We start from the raw sequence: 22,386 nt of genomic DNA, 5'->3' as shown, positions 1-22,386 counted from the left end.
TTCCTCAGAAGCATACCTTATTTTCTTGTGTCACTCTATTTTTAAAACTTAAATCGATAAATAATCATCTCATAATGAAGTCTACCTCTATAACACCATCCATCTCCGTATCGCATGGATACCTGGATTCAATAATCATATATACAAATATCTCTTTTATATACATATTCTTTTACTTCTTCAAATTATTATATTCAAATTGATTCTACATATGTAAAACACTATACTATTGCTTGCGGTCAACAAATGTGAGACATGACAAAGCTCAAACACATGAACAAGGCCACAGTAAATCACCAACAAATGAGCACCCGCAGTATTGACAAGGTTTAACTTACCGACCGGCTGTCGGTTACCGAGCTCGGGCGGTTATCAAAAATTCACAATTATCACGAGAACTACTCGAAATTCGACTGAAATTCGGACAAAATTCATTTGCTAAAATTTAAAATTTGATCAAAAATTTATCAGAATCGCCTCTCGGTAACCAGTCGAATCGGTCTGGTTACCGAGCAATTTTCTTGATTTATCGAGCATTTTTCTCAAATTTTACGCATTGTCGGTAACCGCTCAGTTTTCTCAATTTATCGAGCGGTTTTCTCAATTTTCAGTGAAGTTCAACAAAAACCCCAAAAATTGGCTCAATCTTATAAAATCAATAACTAATTTATCTGAGCTTCAAATCAAGTGAAACAAATTTTGTTGGTTTTCTTGTAACATGATCTACATGATAAAAGTATTTATACTCATAAAAAAGTTGAAAATTTTCTATGAGAAAATGTATTTGTTAAACTAAGTTAAATGCATAGTTTACTCTTTGCTAATCTAAAAATCATGAAACTAATTTTGTTAGTCTTCTTACATGATCCTATGTCTTTTGAAAATACATAAACTCATAAATTAGTTATTGTAACATGCAGGATTGTGTAAATGTGTTGCGACTAGATTAATTCATAACTGACCCATCACACCTCTAAAATTAGTGAAACCACTTTTATTAGTTTATGTATACTATGCTTTATATAGGAAAAATAATAGTAGACATGAATAAGTTAATTACAAGGTTGTTTCTTAACGTATTCACTTTATGCGTGAACTTTGTAAAAATCATAGAAAAATTAATAAAACTCTAAATGAAATGAAATCAATTTTAAAGATCCTATTAAGATACGTACTACCAAAAAAAAAGTGTTTGCATGTTAAGTTTTTCCTTAACATGAGTTAATAATTGAGTCGCACGCTTTAACTTTTTTCTTTTTTTTTCAAACTTCTTCCCTGTAGAATATGATGCAAACGACATTATTTTTGAATTTTTTTTTATAAAAGGTTTTAGAATTGTCTAATTTTTTTAGGTTTTTTTTTGAATTTTTTTTTATTTTTTCAATTTTTTTGAATTCAAATTCAGTTATCGTTCGATTTTTGAAATCGGATCGGAGCGTAAGGTCGGTAACCGTAAATTTTGACCAGTTACCGTCGATAAATTGAACCCTGAGTATTATCTCCAAATTCCTAGCTCCGCGAGTGCAGAAACAAAGCCACAACAAACTATGCCCAAACATGGGGGGTAAAAACGCAGCTTTTGTGTGTCGTCCAACTCGTAGATACACAGCAAGGTTCAGCGATAGATGACCCCGGATCACCATAGAGTGTATGCCATCCAACAAACTCATCAGTGGAAGGTATGATCATACTTCACAATCTGCACGGTACAAAATCAAATATTACGCCAAAATGTCCTGGAATGACAGTTAGCTCAAAGGTCCAGGCTACTGACATAAGAATCCCTTTCTAAACTGCATCCATTCTCAGCTTTTACTTCAAAAATCGTATAAAAATTCATATAACTCAAGTGAATACTTCGTTGCTGTATGAATGAAGAAAATTAAAACAAACAGATTGCTTGATTAACAAGTTTTCAAGTCAACAAAAAAGATGGATCTATCTTAGAAAGGAACTAAGGGCCGTGCCTTCTGCAACTACAATGTGGCACACCGCAGAAAAACCTGGAAGTGTTTATCTATGGTCTACTTGTCAGCATGCCGGCGCTTATGTCTTCGATGACCATGGTTGGCATTACCATTCCGTGGGGATCTCTTCTGCTTCTTGGAGCTATAAGCAAATGAGAGGATTGGAATCAAACGACAAATAAAGTCAATCCTTTTAAAGCAATGTGACTATTTCAAGCAACTAAAATCAGCTGAACACTGAAAAAACAAGCGCAAACCAGAATGTTTCAACTAGGAGCATGTACAAAACCAAAACGTGCATAACCAGCCAAGCAGAAGCCTGTAAAGAGAGACAAGACATTAAGACCTTTCATATGTTTAAATCAGTAAAGCACAGGTTTTAACTGATTGTTCAATTGGTGCCTACCAGATACCAGGCCACCTCTTCAGTCGCAAATTGTTTCGTAAATTCATGTTGGTGAAGGTAATCCAAGATAGTTCCGTGAGCCTGGAAAAGAAAATGGCTGAGAATTCTCTCATCTATGGCCGTAGATCATGAAACCAGTATGCATACATTTGATTATAGTAGAAATAAACTAAAATACTTAGTTACCTACGAAGCTTAACTAGATCTAGTGACATTTTATCCTTCATAGTAAAATTCTAAACCTCAGCAATCTTCAGAAATGTAAAAAAAAAGCTCAAGACATCATAAATCACTATGCAAAATACGTAGAGTGGGTGACCATTACAGCAATGCAAAAGGTAAGTTTCTCCAGCAGAGAAAAAATAGTGGAAGCTACATGAAACAGTGCTGAATGCATATATATAAGAATGTTTGAATCAAGATCAGCTAAAAACTAACACTAAATATTCAGGCAAGAGATCCAAAATTCGAAAGGAATACAAATAGCCAAATAGGAATGACAGAAGCATACAAATGTGTAGAACAAGTGAGGGACCAAAAATCTGGAAAGATAGAAGGGAAAAATAAATAACAAATACCTGCTGATGATATGTAGTAGCCTTCTCAACAAAAATTCCATATACACGAACTGATCGTTTAGTATAAGGCTTCAGGGCAGTTCCAATTTTCTCAACATGTGGTTTAGTGGCTGTAGCAACTTGATCAATATAAGGTTTGGATCTCTTCTTTGCTTCCTAAAAAACATAGGGCCAACTGATTATAGATCAATGATTTTGCTGGGCTTCCCTATGAAAAAACTTTATGGCCTATCATAATAAACCAGCTATTCCTCTAAAAGTAGCATGCCAAACTGTGAATTCTTGAAAAAGCAAGAGGTGTACCTGCAAGTAGGGATCAGCGGCTTCACGTGCATTCAGAAGATGGGGTGTGATAAAGTCCCTTGATGCTTGATAAACCTCTACTAATTTTGTTGAGACCATTTGCACATAAGGTTCTCCATTTTTCTTCAAGGTAACCCAGTTTTCCTTAGCAGCAGATGTCCATTTCTTCAAGAAGGGAAATGCCACTGTTAGTGGAGAATGAACAAAGATGCCACAAACTAGCAACATTAAGACACCATATGACATGATATCATATCAATACATACCAAAAATTGGTTGTAAATGTGTGCAGTACGATGCACTCTTAAAATTTCAAATACACTTTATGCTCCAATAAATTTCTTGAACAAAAGATTCACGAACTGGAGAAATACCAAGAATTAACCACAAATGCATGCAGACACAACACATTTTTAATGCTTCAAATACATTGTACGCTCCTACAAATTTCTATAACTACAGATTGAGGAAAAGGTAAGAATAATTACTGCCTTAGCAGTTTCAAGATGGGGCTTGGCCCATTTCTTTGCCTCCGCTGATTTTTCTGATGCCTGCAGTTGTTTAGTTCGCAGAGTATAAATGAATGCATAAATTATCTATTTAAACTGGCATTTTCATATTTAAGTAAAGAAAATTTCAAGAAAGATACACAGCACCTTTTCCAATAAACTGTTGACAACAGGTTTCCCATGTTCGTTCCAGTGGTCCGCCATCACCTCCTGCATGGTAGATAATGAATGTGGTAAGAGAAAGTAAACAAAGAGGAGGCATAGTCTTTAGGTCCATTTGTACCATTGAGTGAGCTGCATGTGTCGCTAACCAAGGTGGCAACCATGCTCCATGAACCTGCCAAAGAATAACAATCAGTACGATACCTATCACAATAATCTCAAAAATAAAAAGAGACAGGGTAAGGTTCCCAGCATGTAGCAGTGAAGAGGATTATGCTCAATTGCTCATGGTAAGCAAAGCCACCACCATCATGATCTAGAAGTTCCTGATAAGAATCCTGTGCCCTCGTAACTAAACAAGCTAAGGTTCAGTGAAAAGTGAATATGTTATTTTATTCAGCCTCATCGCAATAACACCTCCTCAGCTGGCAAACTAAGTTGCATTTGAAACATGTTGTTAAGAACTCATTGAAATGCTGCACCAAGATTGTGAGGCAAATATCTTTCACAGAAATTTTAACAATGAATATACATCAACCTGACAAGCACTGATAGGACAGCAGCTGAAGCAATACAATACATGTTTACCTCTCTCGGCTGTTTCAATTTTGTTGTTGTTTCTAACTGCACCTTCATCAGCTCCTCCTAGAAACATGAGAAACAAAGGTTGAAGAGAATAATCACATAACATCAGATCATTGTCACAGTAGTCAGATTTATTACAAACCTCAGCAGCTCTAAGAGCAAGTTCAGTCTTCTGGATCCTGCGCTTTTGCTCGTTGCTTGTCCTCTGGAGCTATTAAGAGCAATATAAAAATAAGCACAGTATTCACCAAATAAAAGAAGTGCGTAGTGCTATTAAGAACAGTAAGAAAACAAGTAAGCAATTGTCAAATAATAAAAAGATAATAAACCTCTTTTCTATTCAAAGGTCTAACCCCTGTTTCCACTGAAACTTTTAGAGACGAGCAATAGAAAAGAAAACATACATGATAATCTAGCTTGCATTTCAACTGAAATTAGCCTCAAACCTTTGTTGGCTTCACAACTAGAATTTTAGCTCAATAAGGCATGAGGCTCAGCTCTACTTATGATAAATAAGATGATGGCATACCATGTGTGTTCTTTCATACCATGGAACTCTCACAACTGTTCAAACTTTTTATCAGTCAGTACCATCGCTGAACTGTGATAGAGGAATTTGATCTTAACTTTTCATGAATTTTGTGTAGTATAGTTACATAGTTGTACTTAAATTAGCATGAACAATGAAGAAAAACAGAGAAATTTAGAACATTTACCAGTCTCTGGAACCATATACACACAAAAAAAAATAGCAGCATAACCTATCAAGGATAGCAGACATGCTGTTTAACCATAAGAAATTCATCATGGCCACTAAATAATTTACAAAGTCACAGGAGCATATCGACATATTAAGCAAATGCAAACTTGTCCAATTTTTTTTAGTGAAACAGAGAAAATTATGGTGTAGCCGCAAAGAAGACAACTTGAGAACCACAGCTGCATACTTACTTTCTCCAGCTTCCCATTCAGCTCTTGCACCTTCTTCTCTGCATCACCAGCCCTGGCTTCGAGAGCTGCCTTTTTGCTATTTTGGGCTTTAATATCCTTCTTGAGCTTATCGATCTGGAAGAGGTGATATCAGACACAGTAAACCATAACATCCTATCACACTAACTGTTCATGGAATTCTGCCTTCTCACTACCTGCTTCTCAAGCTCAATAGCCTGCACATTGGCCTTGCTTGCCTGCTCCTCTGCAGCTAAAGACCCCTTTGCCTGTATATGCAGCAGTTAATGGATATAATTACTTCAATAGGGTACAAAACCATGCTTCAACAATGTAATCTTTTTTGTTAAATCACCTTGACAGAAGTTATCTCACTCTGCAGAGTAGCTATCTTTTGTGACTCCTGCTCGATAACCTTTTTCAGTGTTTCATTTGCATCGTCCTTGGTCTTCAACTCCAGGGTCTGCTCTGCAATGCGTGACTCTGCAGAATGAAAACACTCAGGATCCTTCTAATTATTCAAAACTTCAGGAAGGATCATGCAGCATTTTTGTGATGACTAGAGGTTGGTATGACTTGCACTCAGCTACTCATGCTATTTTACCCAAATTGTTTCGCTCTGATATTACAAGCCAAAAATGTATCGTACAAAGCACTGCCGCCCTCTAACTTGCTAGGTAAATGTATGGTAGGACGAGAAGGCTTTTGCTCGAAATCGAAAGCTATTAACAGAAGCATTCCCCAGACCGATCTGACATCAATCGAACCATTCGAAATCAGATCAAATTTGAAGGCTAATCCAGTGAAGCACCCACCGATCCAAATCCCACCCCCACCAAGCTCTCCGAATCGCGCATTGCCCCGTTCCCTCAACATCAAATCACCACCAGAACCCTAGCGAGTCAACTAAACCCCATGAAACCCAGCAGAACCAAACGAAGAGGCCGCAGCAGCAGAACGGCAACGAGCTGCGGAACCCGGAGCCATGTACGCGCGCGCGCACCTAAGGCGGAGATCTTCGCCCTGAGCTGGCCCAGCTCGGCCGCCAGCACCGCCGCCTCCTTGGCCATCGCGTTCGCCACGATCTCCTCCGCCGCCGGCGCCACGCCCTCCACCGCCGCGTCCTGCGTCGCCACCGACCCGGCGGCGAGCGCGACGAGCAGCAGCGCGAGGAAAAGCCACCTCGGGAGCATCGTCACGCCACGAGATGCCTCGCTCGCTCGCCTCGGCGCCGAGATGAGGAGTAATGGGAGAGCGGGGGAGGGAGGGATGGAGACACGACGGCGTGCTGGTCGCTCGCCTCGCTGGCTCTCCAAGGCCGGCTAAGACTGAACCCAACGGTTCCCTTCGCGGGGGAGATTTCGACCTGAAGAGATTTCAGCTCTTTAGTGTTCTAACTTTTACAATGAGATTTCTAGCGTTATTTTCTTTAGATTAGTTATCTGCAACGGACGTCAAAAATTTATTAAATAAAAGTGACGTAACACATGTATAGTCATACAAAGATTATTATTCTACAAAATAACTGTAACTTTATCAGGAACAATGTAGAGGAAAGAGAATGAGTCAAGTGAGATAGTACGTAGGTAAAAGCTTCTTATATAATTTTACCAAAGTGAAATAGCATGAAAATTTTATAAGTTGCAATGGAAGAAATAATAAAGGAAGAAAGAAAATACAAGACGAGGACTCGAGGTACGCGGCGAGATACTGAGGAGCAATCTGAGTCCAAAATAGCTGAAGCTTGGTACATGAGGTGCATCAGAGGTTTCATCCGTATGCAATCCATGACCAATTTGTAAACTTCTCAATTGCACAATGAAGCAAATATGTTATACCACGATGACCCATTCTTGAAATTCAACTGGAGGTGGTCTTTTTTCAGTAAGTTTGCAAACAATACCAACCGACTCCTATTAAGTTGGCAAAGAATATTAACACTTGTCGTGCAAAGATATACCTGTTCTAGTTCTTCGCAAATTGATACAATACAAGGGATTGTATTATTCAGAGACTGCTCAACTCAGGCCCCAATTGACAAGGCTCCGGATCCTGACTTTTACTCCTCCGAAAAGATCTGCATCAAAGAGAGTAATATGCAGTAGGTACGAGGAAAACAGAAATGATATTTTTCTGCTTTACCTAATGAGGAGCATGAAATATTGTATTATTGAGATTAATATGATGATGTGGTGGATAATGAAAACTCTCAAAATCCAGAGAAGTACCACATTAAGGTAAAACAACATCTGAGATAACGTTTAACAAACGGTACAATAGTCATAATAAGCAAAATAAATGGTAAACAGTACAATAGTCATAAGCAAAAATAATAGCACAACTAATATCTCATTCCGAAAAGATACACTATCTGATGCGTTTAACAAATTCTCGTACAACTTCAGGGATGTTGTCTTTAGATTCATTCCCATTGTATTTCAGCAAGTCAACCAAAAACTTCTTCCTTAGTTCGTGCGCATCCTATAAGCGCATTATATTTCATTGTAATTGTTAAAAGAAGTGCATAACCAGATGTCAAATTGCTTAATGTAAACCACAATGCCGTTGAGAACACTCACAGTGCAAATCGGTGGTTGCAGTTGTTTACCATTCCATGTGTGCATGAAGTTAATAACAAAAAACCCCGAGTCAAACCTGTAGAAGAATAAATTGTTACATCTACATAGATAATCTAATTGATAGAACTAATGTTGTAAGAAATTTACCAATCTTTTATCTTTGGAACACAAATTGGTAGTATACGACGCCAATCACATATGTCGTCAATCCACAAGGGGTTTGCTACTTCCAGAGTTAGATTCAATTTATTGGAAATTTTGAGAGTTTTCAACAGATAGAAGCATATGGGTTCATATCCTTTAAACCAATCCGGTATAGGCAGTGGGTCCAATATCGATATGCTTCTAGCCATCATGTCGAATGCAAATAGTATGAAATGTCCGTGCTGACATGTCGGCAATAGAATCTGCAAACAATAGTCACTACTATTAGTCATAATATATTGAAACTGATGAACATAGAAGTGGATAGTGAAAATGTGCATGGACTGAGGGTTGTTGCTAAATCGAAAGTTGACAGACTTAAAGAGGTGACAGCAAATAGTAAAGCAGGTGTGGTGGAGAATGCAAGTCCTGAGTTCTTGGGTGCTAAAGACTGGAGCTATGATTTGACAAAAGTAAAAGGAGTAAGGATTCTAGATCAATGAAGCTTTTTAAGGTTGCCATTGCAGATTTTGTAAACGAAGTTCTTAAGTCATTATGGAGGCAGGGTAACATGAGCAAAGTGGCTTTCAAAACTACTATCAAGAAAATAGTGAATAATGTGTCTAATTCAATCCCTAGGAGTCATATACTGAAAACGCATGCCAAGATTAAACAGTGTTTATTGTCTTCTCAAAGGAAGGTGACCAAATTAGTAATGGTATGTCATAAGCGCAATCTGAATCAATCACGCCCTAAATATTACAATGAAACAAAAACTTGCACATATCAATTTGCACTGTGAAATATTGTAGTCCATCCTAGGCCACATATCAAACGTTTTTGCCAATAACTGGACATCAAGCTTCCTTTTATATTTCGGATGTCGTCCGAAGTCACACAACAACTGTGAAAAATAAGAGAGCTCGTAAAGATTTTTGTTCAAAGATTAGGTTGGAACTTGGAACGAAGAAGAGCTGCTGCAGATATGATGATAATGATAGTTCAGGAAACCAAGACATGTTTCATGAATCAAGATAGGCCAGGTAGCTAAAGACATGAATGCACGCTCAACAATTTTCTTTTGCAACTGTTTATAGGAATATTATGATCTAAACCGTTCAATGCTGCAGTTAGTCTTTGCTCCTGCAGAGGAATAGGTTGGACGAAGTGAAACTGAAATCACCGAGGTTAGGATATTTTTCAAAGATCCTTTTCAATAGTTAATCATAAGCAATTATCATAGTTAATATGTGTTTTTTCTTATATATTCATACTTTTCTGGCTTACTGTTGCAGATCTGTTTACAAAACCGTCCCAAAGTGTGAACCTTGCCGACCTCTCCCATTTATATAGTTTCTACATAATTATTGCAGGTTTAACAAAGTAGGAAAAGAAACCTTGCCGACCTAACACAACAATGAAAAGTTCCGATGATCCAAGAGATAACAAATCGTCACGATAATAGAATCTTATTACATAGGATAGCCAAATAACATGGTGGTAAGGTTTGCACATGCAGTCCAGCATATAGAAGAAAAAACTTGCAATGCGCAAATTGGAAACATCCTCAAATTCTTCCATGGTGGTTTGTAATGTCATGTACTACTCTGATATATATATACTTTCTATCCATCTCAGTAGACAATAATCCACTTTTTTATCTTCCTACCTGTTTATTGTTAATTTTACAAAAAGCTATTTTTGGCCGACTACATTAAAGTTGTAATTCAGTTGCATGGCTGGAAAAAGCTCTTCTTTCCAGCGAGCATACTAATATTGTTTTTATTTTTTTGGCTACAAAAGAGGAAGAAATGAGCAACAAAGAAGAAGGGACAGCAGCAGCAGCACCGTCTCATAAGCATCTCAAGCACTTTATTTCACTCAGGTTTGTACCAAAAATCAAGTTTTATTTATTTATCAAACAAATTAGAAAGCATTGCACGAAATGAATATTGCCATGTGATAAGTCATATAATTGGATCCGAGACAATTCAAATAGAACAGATTGGTTATTGGAATTCTGAAATAGACGAAAATCTGTAAAGCTATAAGCATTGAAAAATAAGGTATGGATACTCGTTAAGGCTTAAGCGGATAGTTTGCGTTCCATGTAATTGATGTCTTATTTTTTAGATATATTGTTTCATTTTTTCTTCAAAAACAGGAAAATGCAATAATGAGTAGCTGATTAGATAGCATATTAGCTCTGTAGCAAGGCACTTCATCATAAAATACAATTTTCATGTGGCGACACAGAATTAAATTGTTGAGTATATAGCAAGACAGAGAGTTAATGCGCAAGACATACTCTGCTATCGCTGAGAATAAATCGCATGTAGCGAGTGCCGAAGTTGTCTTGCTGCATGTGTGATTTGGACATCACCCGAGCACACACCTTCCAACAAGTCTGGAAGATGTGCTCCATCTGAACCTAATGGAGCTCCAATGACCTGCGTGGCAAGCAAAAGTAAGTACAAATGACATAGGCCGTTGTACATATGTAATTATAAGATCATAACGTTTCCATCACCTGACATCAATTTCATTGTCAATTTCCATATATATCCACAAGCAAACAACTACCGAAAATAAAAGGAGCAAGAAATTTCGGCTTGCCTATTTGACAAGAATGTGCTTGTTTCAGGCTGATCAAGTTCATGCTGAACGAATGGTGTGGCTTGCACCCTCTTGGAGGATTGTGGACGATAAGTGATCCCCATCACAAGGCAAAGTAAATTGTTGCACCAGATTGGCCAAATGCACAAAAAGTTGGGCCGACGGAGTACGAGCTGCTTCACAGCATCATGATGAACTGGGAATTAACATTGCCCTTGAAAAAATATTAGAAAGCTGAATTGCTCTAATAGCCTAGTATCAGTCTTTTGATTATCGAAACTTGGTAGGGTAGAGATAGCTTGTTAGGAATCGTGTATGAATAAATCAAAGCAAAAGTAACATTAGAATATTACAAACACCAATTGGTATAACAGAATTACTTGGCTAGGCATTAGACAAAAATTCACATGTACATCTATGAAATTACTTTGTGCAAATCTTAGTTGAGTTTAGTGATTAAACTTATGATTTCAGACATTCCAGAAGAAAAAGAAATCCCTTTCGAAAAAACGGTGGAGTATTCTGGATTAATCTTGACGATCTCATCAGTTACTTTGTGGATGAGCAGATTAACTTCTTGCAGTTGCGGGGTTAAAGGAAGTTCCAATGAGAGTGGAACAAAGCTTAGACCGTGGTTATTAGGATATATGGGTAATGCTCCTCTCTGTACGCAAGGTGTTAAAAAAACAATGATGATCTAGCAGAGATCCAAGACTTAGTGGTTAATACTTAATATTCAGTAACACTTGATCAGAAGCTTGCCTTTGCAAAGTCTTCTTTGCGGATCGGAAAAAATTACTCTCTTGCATACTACCAGCATCAAAACAGGACAAAAAAAACATTTGTATAACAATTTTCCGATAGCTAAGCAAACCCTATCATGTGTGGTAAACATGCAAGGGAGTTGACCTGCACAAATGAAAATAACTAAAATTAGATGGATAGAATTCAAAAAAAGCAAATCATGATTATGTAGAGTATAAAAGACAAATATGCCACAAATACCTTGTCTATGCCGTAAGCACCTCTCTGTAGACGATGTTCATCGTGTACGTACCACTTTGCTTTGAGAACTTCTTTTTTTTGTCATCAGACTGGACGGCGAGGACCCTGATGTTCGCTCTAGCGGTGGCTCTAGATAGCGCGACGTATAACTGACCGTGAGAGAACACCGGCTCGGGTAGGTAAATACCGACGTTAGGGATGGTCTGCCCCTGTGCCTTGTTGATTGTCATAGCGAAGCTGAGTCTGACAGGAAACTGCTTCCTCTTGAACTGGAAAGGGAACATCTCATCATCAGAGGGACACAGGGGGATCCGAGGCAGAAAAACCCTCTTTCCAACATGCTGCCCCAGCACAATCTCTGCATCGATGGCATTTCTCTGGAACCCCCGGACCACCAGCCTCGTCCCATTGCAAAGTCCGTTCGCGGGGTCAATATTCCTGAGTAATATGATAGGGCAGTTCATCTTGAGCTTCAGAACATGTGGAGGCAGCCCGTTAGGTGTCAGCGAGTTAAGAAACTCAGGGGGGTAGTAGTTATGGGGATCGTCTTCTGCACGATCAAAGCTATGGTACACCACCTCCTCCCCTCGGAAGCGGCCGATCATCTTCATATTAATCTTATCCACACAATCGTTTCGTGTGGACAAGATGGCTCTCGAGGTGATGTAGTTTGGATCCGACATATTATCATCAAGCATTGGAAAAACGTTATCTATAAGTTTATCCAAGTCAGTGTCCTCCCCTGTATACGGCACGCATATCTCATCAGGAAGACGCACGTCGCCATCACCATTGGCCTCCTCGGTGCCACCACCGATGCGCAATAGGTATTTTGCAAACCACGGGTCACTCTGTGCCCTCATGTTATGTACCAGCTTTAAGTGACGCATGCAATCCCAAAGGTATGACCTACGCAGCGACGCATCGATTATCTGAGCCCTTGACCCCTTTCGGACAACAGGGAGGACCTGCCTGAAATCTCCCCCGAACACAACCGTCTTCCCACCAAACGGAAGTTCTGGTCGGCTCATTATATCACGCATGCTGTTGTCCAGCGCCTCCACTGCCTGTCTCTTTGTCATGGAAGCCTCGTCCCAAATAATGAGAGAAGCCGTCCTCAGAAGCTTGGCAGTCCCACTCTGTTTCGTGAAACTACAGAACGCACCATCGTCAATACTCAGCGGTATCTTGAAGCGCGAGTGCGCAGTTCTTCCACCAGGCATTATGGAAGCTGCAACACCGGACGTAGCTGTTGCCACAGCAATCTTATTCTGCCCGCGTATCGTTGCGAGCAACGCCTTGTACAGAAAAGTCTTCCCGGTGCCTCCAAGTCCATCCACAAAGAACACGCCGCCCTCGTCGCTGTCAACAGTAGATAGAATCTCATCGTAGGCAGCCCTCTACTCAGTGTTGAGGGAGTCCGACAGAGTTGCATCCTCAACGTTGAGCTCGATGATGGACTCCTCGAAGATCTCCCTTGTCACACCGTTGGCCGTATCATGTGCCTCGTTGATCTCGGGAAGAGGGAACGACCTTATGTCCTTCCCCATTGACTGTAGCATATTCCTGATATCTATCAAAACCATCTGTTCTATAGCGACTGTGCATAGATTATTACGGCGATAGTCCTCAGACATTGCCTCCAGGTGTTTGTGCCAAAGTCCTCGCACGTCGCTGGGCTCACAAAATACCAATATTGTTGCAAAGAGCCTTCGGAGCGATGGTGGCATCTGGAACAACTCGGCTTCCGTAAGGCACTCGTCCAGTGTGTTGTCTGCTTCGATCAAGCCCCTTCTCTCTGCAGCTTCACGAAAGGTCGGTAGGATCTCACCGTCAACCATCCTTAGGTCATCGTAGGAAGTGGCACCAGACACGTGGTTTAGGAGAACCCGGAGATAGTAGCGTTCCCCTTCTGCCGGATGAGCTGACACGATTCTACCAACCTGTCCACCTGTTTCTCGTACCCTTCTTTGCCAGAATTTCTTTTTCTTGCCTTTCTGCCAAGTATACCACTCAGGGAAATCCCGGTACAAGATACCTCGAGCATGCTCATGTAATCTGTTCGTCTCGAAGTACTCTGTCAGCATTGACTTCTCGGCACCTTCACGGTTTACCACTTGTCGGATATCTTGGCCCTCTTGAAATGAAACCATGTGCATGTTTGGGAGATGAAGTTGCAGCTGCATCACAAGTGGAAAGTTCTTGCTCAATTCAAAGCCGTATATCCTCCACAAGGCTTCCGGAGGGGTCACCCACCTCGCGTCTCTATACTGCCTGATCTCATCAATGTTGTCGTTGATGTCTGCCTTGTCAGCCTCGCTCACAGTCACAGAGGCCCGGTCATGGCCCTTGTATATGTACTTGAATAGGTATTTAACAGCCTTTATGCTCTAGCACGCCTCAACATTGATGTGACAGTTGAACAGCCGCAGAAGGTAAGGGTTATAAGGGACGACCCACCTGTTGTCCAGCAGGTATTTTTGAACCATTGCACAGCGGCCATCTTCACGTCTCCTATACACCGGGTAGGAGTCCTTGCCCTGTAAGGTAGTCGCGTTGAAAGGACGCGGATAATGATTCTTGCATGACGAACGGTCCTTTGTGCACGGGCAATCGCGGTTTAGCACACCGCAAGGGTCATGCATCATATGCTTGACGACCATCTTATAGAGCTCTGGATACTTATGCTTGTCTGGGAGCTCGGCTGAGATGAGACAATCATACTGCTCGGGACATGTGAGCTTGTACCGCCCCTGCATGATGAGCAGGAAGTGGGCATGCGGTAGGCCCCTCTTTTGGAACTCCACCACATAGACATAGGCCCTCACCTTGCCAAGAATGTCCTTTTCAAGCAATTGCTTTTTTAGTTCCTCTAGCTTCGCCCTGAAAACACGCACAACAAGATCCGGACGATCCTGGGGTATTTGTTTAGGGTAGAGTTCGCGCGTGATCTCATCCCAGTTTGGGTTGCATGTCATTGTGAGGAAGATGTCCGGCTTCCCGTACTTCCGCACTAAAGCCATAGCATCCATGTACCGACGCCTCTTATCTCTAGGTCCTCCAATAAATGACGTAGCTAGCACAGTCCGTTTTCCAATAGCGTCCGCTCTTCCCTCACCGGCATGCAAGCTGTCCACCAAGCCTTGGTACAGGTCTGCCCTTAACTCTTTCTGATGAGCCCATATGTAGTCCAGCCGCGAGCTCTCGATCTTGATGTATGTGTCAACCACGAATTGCTGAAAAAGATGCTTGCCAAACAACATTGGGTTGAATATCCCTGGCCGAATCTGGAATTTGTAGCAGTAGTAATCCCGCACGGACACACATAGCCTGCCACCAGAATCTGCACAGAGCATATGACGTTAGAGGCTAGTGTTGTACATAAGAGAGTACAGTGCTAAGTATTGACAGTGAAAATGCCATCTTTTGAGAACACTAACCTGAGTCTGCATCATTATTACCACAAGCCTTACGAGCCGCACGAGCCGCGTTCACCTGATCGATAGATACACCAACCTTTGGGATGTCGGTATGCCAGCCGAGTTCACCTCTAGGGAAGAAGAGAGGGTATGACAGTGCATCGTAGCATCCATGATATGACCGGATGCCATATACTTCTTTGTTCTTCCCTTGCAGGATAACGCTATTCTCAAACGGCCTTCGGCGTTCGCTCCCCTCAACCCAAACAGTGGCCACCTCTGAAGTGGCCGACACGTTATATGTTCTCTGGTCCAACCTATGATCAAGGTTCAGTGTCACACGATAGTCATCAAGGTCCTCGACCTGTCCCATACTCCGGAGTTGTTCAGAGTACGGATTGCCACGCAGTATGTCAACCAACTTTCTGATGACATCCTTGTCTTGCTGGTACTGCTCTTTGCGGCAGCCACGAAACCGAAGCTCTAGACTGGGATCATCATCGTAGAAATAAAGCTCCAGGTGCTTGGGTTCTGAACCATCTCTACCGAACGACCGTATGTTGTGGTACATTTAGCCGTGGGCACGAAATGTGTAAATACCATGTTTTCTCATGTCAGTGGTCTCACTGTCAAGGTGACAGTAAAGCGAGGTGAATGAGAAATGACCGTTGAAAAACCTAATGTTGTCACGGAAGTGCCTAGCATCAGCGTCTGCACTCGACCATAGCCTCATGAGCTCGGGTGGCGTATCTGGGGTGGATAGTTTAATATTTCCATTACGGCAGCAAAACCCCTTTGTCTCATGCTCGAACTTCTTGGCATTGCAATATTGGCAGTTTTCAATAGGCTTCAACATGTGCGTGGCTGGGGGTATATTGCTATACACGTGGTCGTACGGATCAGGTATGCTAGAGATAGAAGCAGAGGCGTCGTCAGCTTGATCGAATTCGACATCCTCGTCAACGTCCCCGTCTGAAGATATTTTTAGCATCAAGTAGTTAGATGATGCAACACAAGATTTGGATAGAAGGCGAACCAATGTCAAAAGTACCTTGACCATCGAACATGTAGCCCTCCTCATCTTCGGAATCCTCCTCGAATATGACGCCATCATCATCACCTGTCGCGGTAATATAAATTTTTATGAGGGTCCTCATTTCATTTTAAATATAAAATGAATACAATTCATGAAATTACCGTCAACATTAACTGGTGGCTGTGTTGGAGGCATGGCGGCGTTGTCAGTTCGGGGGGTCGGAGGGGTATTTTCTGTCAATACAAAGCGAGTTCCGTACATCGGTCCCTATATTGTATTGGATTTCGAGGAAAGAACAACACATGTAAGAACATTACCATTGTTAATGACGACTGATTGTGTTGGAGGTTCTAAACCATTGATGTCTTCCGTAGTATCAGTTGGACTTTCTTCTGTCAAGGCAGACCGTTTCTTGTCACGCCTTGTTGCAAAGTGCTCGTTACGATGAGCTAGCAATGCTTGCCTTTCTCCAGGTGTTACACGTTGTCTACGTGATATTTGACTGGCAGCCATATCGGGGATCTCCATGTCCAGCATCTGCTCACTTGCTGACTGGATGTAAATAGAGGTACCTTTGACCGCAGGAATCGACCAATCACGTGTGATTGTGGATCCATGTGGACCAGATGCATCCAATGTGAATGGCACAACCTTAGGGACATACGATGGGTTCTGCATTGCGATGGAATCTTGGCTTAGAGTGTTGCGGCGCAACTCTTTCCATGCTTTATCGCGATCTCTCTTTGCCTGATTGTCTTCGGGTGTCATATTATGCACCCTTCGACGCTCACGACTTGCTTCAATATGCTCCTCACTAAGGGTGTTGCGTCGCACTGCGTAGGACACCTTTTGACGATCGAGTCTTGCTTGCCTATGTTCAGGTGTCATATTTGCGTATTGCGCACAATCCCTCACTCGTTTAGCTTCAACTTGCTTGTTTGTTAACTCTCCCATCTGTGAATTATTAGCAGGTGGAGTATGGGTGGCACAATCATCAATGGTCACGGTCTGGATGATATCAGGGGTACATTGTAGTGGTATTTGCTCTTCTGACATGGTACTATGTTGCTCTGCGATGCGACCACGCTTTTTTCCTAAAATGGGATCAGGTGCCAACATCAGGAATGTAATAACGTGCATCTGTGTGCGTCACAATTGTAGGATGCTTACACACTACAAATTACCATCTAACAAATGACAATAATTTTAATATAGTAGCATGCAAAAATAGATCAATGTATGTACCTGAGATATGGCAGTTTGGACTTGTAGTGACGTTTATGATGCTTTCGTGTCCACCTGGCAATTGACAAGAGTTGGTATTTGATGTCTTTGCACTGTTGACGATGTTTTCTTGGCCCTTATACGAGGTACAAACTTGTTGCCAATTTGTGCTTTCGCTAGGAGCCACATTTTCTTTGTTGATAATGTTGGGGTCAACTAAGAAAATACAACATGTATTCAGCTGCTTCAACTAATAACTTGTATCTTCTATAACAATAATGACCGTTGATTACTTTTCAAAGTACCTGGCAAATGGATAGAGGTATTTGTTGTAGCACTTTGATGCTGTTGGACATTTATAAGGGTGGCTTCAACTTTCTTTCGATAGTATGCTTCACGTTGCTTCTTTAGTATTTCATCTTTTTTCTGCGCATACCGTTCCCGATCCCCTTGCCTTTTTCGTTCTTTAGGGTCTACGAGGGTCGTCTGTGAACCGGTGGTGTTGGATATGTCTCCGAACGGTGCGCGACACCCGAACTTCTTTGAAGACGACATATGCGACGAAGAACACCTGTGGTAACATCTCTGATGCTTAGATGAATATAAAACTAAGAAACCGATATCAGTTTCGTATCCATCACTACAATCGCACGCGCCCTGAAAAGAATTTTCGAGTTATAAACTCCAAAGCCATGGAGTGACCGAAATCACAAACTGCGGTTTTTTTATTATGTAATTTTGTGATTATCAGTAGTTTAATTTGAATCCACAACCAAATTCAAAGCCATGGAGTGACCAAAATCACAAACTGCGGTTTTATTATTATGTAATTTTGTGATTATCAGCAGTTTAATTTGAATCCACAACCAAATTCAATGCTACATGAGAATTCATGCAAGGATATTTGGTTTTGAAATCAGGCATAAAATTATGGATCTTTTGCTTGTTACACAAATGACAAATCACACAATTGTACTGTCAGATGTGTTTAAGTTATCTTCAAAGTTTAGTTGTTCTGTGTGAAGAATTTGTACCAACTGTGATTCTAGTTGGAGAATAAACTGAATTAACGTATTCTTTTCTACAATGTCTGGTACTGGCCAGAACCATGTGCTATTCTAATTTTAAGTTTGAAAGATAAATGGATACAATTATTCTAATTTCATTGTTAGATGATTAATCACTTGAGAGGGATCATATGGGCGTTAATCTGATATAGGTTTCTTGTTAACCAAGTTCAGTTATGAGGATATATGATCAAGAAACACATGTCATTGTTCATTACAAGTTGAAATAACTTATAGTCATATAATTGCTTTAATTGTATTTTGTTTCTCTAATATTCAGCGATGTATACAAAGATAATTCCGTGGCATCGGGTCCTTAAACACAGGGCACTATGTTGCTTACGTGAGAGCAAGAAGGATGGCTTGGAAATCACCAAAAGCATAGCAGCAGCTCTCTCATTTCATGATGAAGCAAACATCCAATGAAACAAAAACAGAATAACATGTCTCATCTAAAAATGCAAACCAAATATTATTTAGCACTATCTATTACAAAAATATCCTTCGAGATGAACTTCAATCCATAAGTATCCACCATAGGTCACACCACTGTTGCTAGATACGCCCACCTTTTTTCAATAAATCTGTTCACGAATCTGAGGTCCCTCTTGCCCGTGACTAATGATCGCTGGAAGGCTGCATTATCCAATCAGGGATTTTTCAATTAATTAAACTATATGATTTAGCATCCTTTCAGTACTTGAGTTCATGGACAAAATTTTATGGATGGTTCTGGAACTACTCACCATGCAGTTTACGGGTTCGCGGATTAGTTGGATTGAATGCAAAACTCGTGTGAACTGAAGTCTCCAGACACCCTGTCATAAATCGAACTTTCTTAGTTACTATGCAGTTATATATATGTAGAAACTATCAGTATTCTTTTATATTTAAAAAGAAAGTTGATGAATCACTCACTGTGTATCTTGTTCAATTTTAGCATGGTGCCAATGATAACATGTTTATTATTTCCCGCAGATTGCAAGCTTATCGTATATTGCTCTAAAATCTCACACCAAATTCCAACAACTATGAGGTTGAACCTACAGTTTTAAAATAAAAAATATATGATGTTATGTATGAACTTATTATCTCTACTATATAAAGCTGGACTTTACAAATTTCTATTCGTATAAACAAAAGTATACCTTTCGTCCATGAGTATGACCTCCCTATAGGGTTTTTTGTTACCAACGTGCTCACGTTTACACCAGTGCACAACAACTCCGGCTATATCTGTATGATTTATTAATTATCAGTTTATTAAATGAACACTCATGCTTCTCTCAATATAATAGACAATAGGAAATGTTTCACACTTAATTCTTACCTACAAACGTCTTGTTAGGACGTCGGTACACTTTATGGATTGGCGTGAGATGCTTCGGATAGAGCGGAAATTGAATAGGCATGGTATACGACTCAACCCTAGTGCGGTCGTTCAAGGCACACTCATAACGATGCCCTATATTCCGAAGCAGCACCGCCTCCTCCAAGTTAGGATGGAATCTCACATCATGCAGGGTATAAACGCACCCTTCTGCGAGTAAAGTGTTGAATCTCTCAACGTTGTTGTTCGATGCAATTGCTTTATTTTGGATCCCTTAAATTTTAATAACAGACAAAGTTAGATTGTGATAGGATTTCTTATAACACGATTGTTATCTCTATCCATTAGACAAGTGACTTACATTGATATCCATGAGAATAAAGTGTTGGCTATCACGATGACGAGAGACCGGGAACTTGACATCTACCCTAACAACGACACTCCTTAATCTCTCCAAGTCCAAATATTCAATGTCGTCAAATAATTGAAATCTGTATTAAAAAACATATTGTAGCTTAACTTCTTCACGATTCATTTTAATTTTGATTTGACAGGTGAAATTGAACTCACTTAGGAACTGCTAGGCGATAGGAGAAGTCTGCAAATGTTCTCTTTTGAGTAACATTAGTTGGCACCATTGGGCTAGCAGTGAACTGATTGTGTTGTTTGTACAAGTGGAATCAGCTTTCTTAGAAAAACATATATTTGACAGTCTATAGTGCCCAACAAAAAAAATCAAAATTTTACAATAAGTCATGTTATGGTAGTAGTCCATCTCTGTTACTAATTGTTCGTGATGGATTGATATAATGTCAACAGAGAAGAAATGAACTGCAAAACATATCCAAACTGCAAATACCACCAAGGCCAAGTTCCAGGACTCTAATTCATTATAATAAGATAATCTACAGAAAGTTTTCAAGACCATATATGAGCCAAAATTTTTGCATAACAAACAATAATTAAGTGAAATTGTTGCAAGACCATATATGAGCCAAGATTCCACAGATAAAGGATTTCTCAGTTCCATCAAAATAGTTTCAGTTGCACGACCACAACACAAGTTATAACACAAGAAAATTCCCCATGTTGTAAAGAATCAATGTATCACTATATCTAATTTTTGAAAGTAGCAATTCATATCCAACCATACAACACAAAGAAGTCACTAAACAGTCATTTTTACCAGACAATACATAATGCCTTCCATGTCATCGATTCGGCCAGAACTCACAGGGCAATTTTCCACGACGTTTTGCACATCCATCATGTTGTTAATATCGCGTTTGTTTTTTTTTGGCTGATATTATACTACTCAATTCTAATATACTGAGAATTTCTGAAAATTTTAATTGAGCTTAACCATGAGCTCTCCACATTAAACTGCTACCAAATTGGATCCAAATTACCACTATTCAGATAGTAGCAGGGAAGACTACTTTTGGTGTCATCTCACAATTTCAGCAACGGAATTATGCTAAGTGCACTTTGTGCATAGAAGGTCCTGGACATACCTGTTTGAGGACTTGAGTTCTTTATCCTTTTTTCCCTAAAATTTTTGCATAACAAAAAATAATTAAGTGAAATTGTTGCAAGACCATATATGAGCCAAAATTCCACAGATAAAGGATTTCTCAGTTCCATCAAAATAGTTTCAGTTGCACGAACAATGGACTAAATAGCATTAAGGATCATCAGAAGTAAACAACTCAAACAAATAAAAAATTGTATAAGATTGGATGATAGTCTCATTACATGCCACGAATTGAAGGATACATGAACATGATATCTAAGCATGCCACAAAACAAAATGGTATCAAGAATTTTAGAGCATTCACACAACCGAGACCAAACATGCACTGATAATCAAACAGTGAAAGGTATACCATCATCCTAAATCATAGGATAACTTAAATATGCAGCAGAAAAATGTTAAATACATGATAACTAAAGTGCATGCTTCAATGGAAGGAACAAATCACCACTCACCAAGAAATGACAGCTCGAAATCGACAGACCTGCAACAACAGCTCAATATGCTACCGAATACCTGCATGAAGAACATGAATAGTAACAAAAAATCAGACAAAAATGGGAATTCAGCACAAAATCTTCCAAGAATTTTGCTTTGGAGCACTTCTATCGGATTGTCTGGCTAAAGGAATTATTTAAATTAGAGACACTAATTAAATCTAATGATCTCTTAGTAGGATATTTACACTTCACTTGAAATGTGGTATTAAGAATAGCAGGTTTCTTTATAATTTATGAATACAGGTCATGATTTTATGGATTGCCACAAAATTAGCTTGTGGGTTCTGGATAGTACCATTCCAGGAAGGCCTTGCTGCTGGCTTTAGCAAGGAAATATTGACACACAGGTGCCAAGCACTATACCTGAAGGCAGTGGCAAAACAAATCTAAAGTATTTAAGAACATGTAAATTTATAAATGTTTAAGAACATGTAAATTTATAAACTACACCAGCACACATGAAAACCAAATTTC

At 39.9% G+C, this 22,386-nt stretch overlaps 2 protein-coding genes and 1 long non-coding RNA gene across 4 annotated transcripts; all 3 read right to left on the bottom strand.

The window, feature by feature from the left end:
- Window positions 1–1,516: 1,516 nt before the first annotated feature.
- Window positions 1,517–6,773, bottom strand: LOC133897790 (uncharacterized). Of its 2 annotated transcripts, XR_009905968.1 has the most exons (15): window positions 6,462–6,773; window positions 5,814–5,941; window positions 5,656–5,727; window positions 5,462–5,575; window positions 4,653–4,721; window positions 4,514–4,570; window positions 4,047–4,100; window positions 3,911–3,973; window positions 3,743–3,805; window positions 3,255–3,419; window positions 2,952–3,107; window positions 2,374–2,454; window positions 2,225–2,286; window positions 1,968–2,109; window positions 1,517–1,699 (listed from the first exon to the last, which is right to left on the bottom strand). XR_009905968.1 is itself a non-coding variant. In XM_062338614.1 (14 exons), exons 1-14 carry the CDS (start codon window positions 6,649–6,651, stop codon window positions 2,025–2,027), a joined length of 1,359 nt encoding a protein of 452 aa, XP_062194598.1. In that variant the 5' UTR covers window positions 6,652–6,773; the 3' UTR covers window positions 1,862–2,024. The 2 variants fall into 2 exon arrangements, 1 of the variants encoding a protein (XP_062194598.1); XM_062338614.1 differs by lacking the exon at window positions 1,517–1,699 and having other exon boundaries at window positions 1,862–2,109.
- Window positions 6,774–11,560: 4,787 nt separating this feature from the next.
- LOC133897533 (ATP-dependent DNA helicase PIF1-like) lies at window positions 11,561–13,940 on the bottom strand. The gene is made up of 2 exons (XM_062338293.1): window positions 11,803–13,940; window positions 11,561–11,706 (listed from the first exon to the last, which is right to left on the bottom strand). The coding sequence occupies exon 1, from the start codon at window positions 13,023–13,025 to the stop codon at window positions 11,808–11,810; it is 1,218 nt and encodes a 405-aa protein (XP_062194277.1). The 5' UTR covers window positions 13,026–13,940; the 3' UTR covers window positions 11,561–11,706; window positions 11,803–11,807.
- A 5,335-nt stretch (window positions 13,941–19,275) lies between these two features.
- LOC133896791 (uncharacterized) lies at window positions 19,276–19,780 on the bottom strand. The gene is made up of 3 exons (XR_009905835.1): window positions 19,697–19,780; window positions 19,467–19,591; window positions 19,276–19,366 (listed from the first exon to the last, which is right to left on the bottom strand). It is a non-coding gene; the product is annotated as an uncharacterized LOC133896791 (long non-coding RNA).
- Window positions 19,781–22,386: the final 2,606 nt, after the last annotated feature.

Source organism: Phragmites australis, chromosome 17 (genome assembly GCF_958298935.1).
Source record: "Phragmites australis chromosome 17, lpPhrAust1.1, whole genome shotgun sequence".
NCBI lineage: Eukaryota > Viridiplantae > Streptophyta > Magnoliopsida > Poales > Poaceae > Phragmites > Phragmites australis.
Note: the sequence above shows the minus strand (reverse complement) of the source record. Positions and strands in the feature narration are given on the sequence as shown.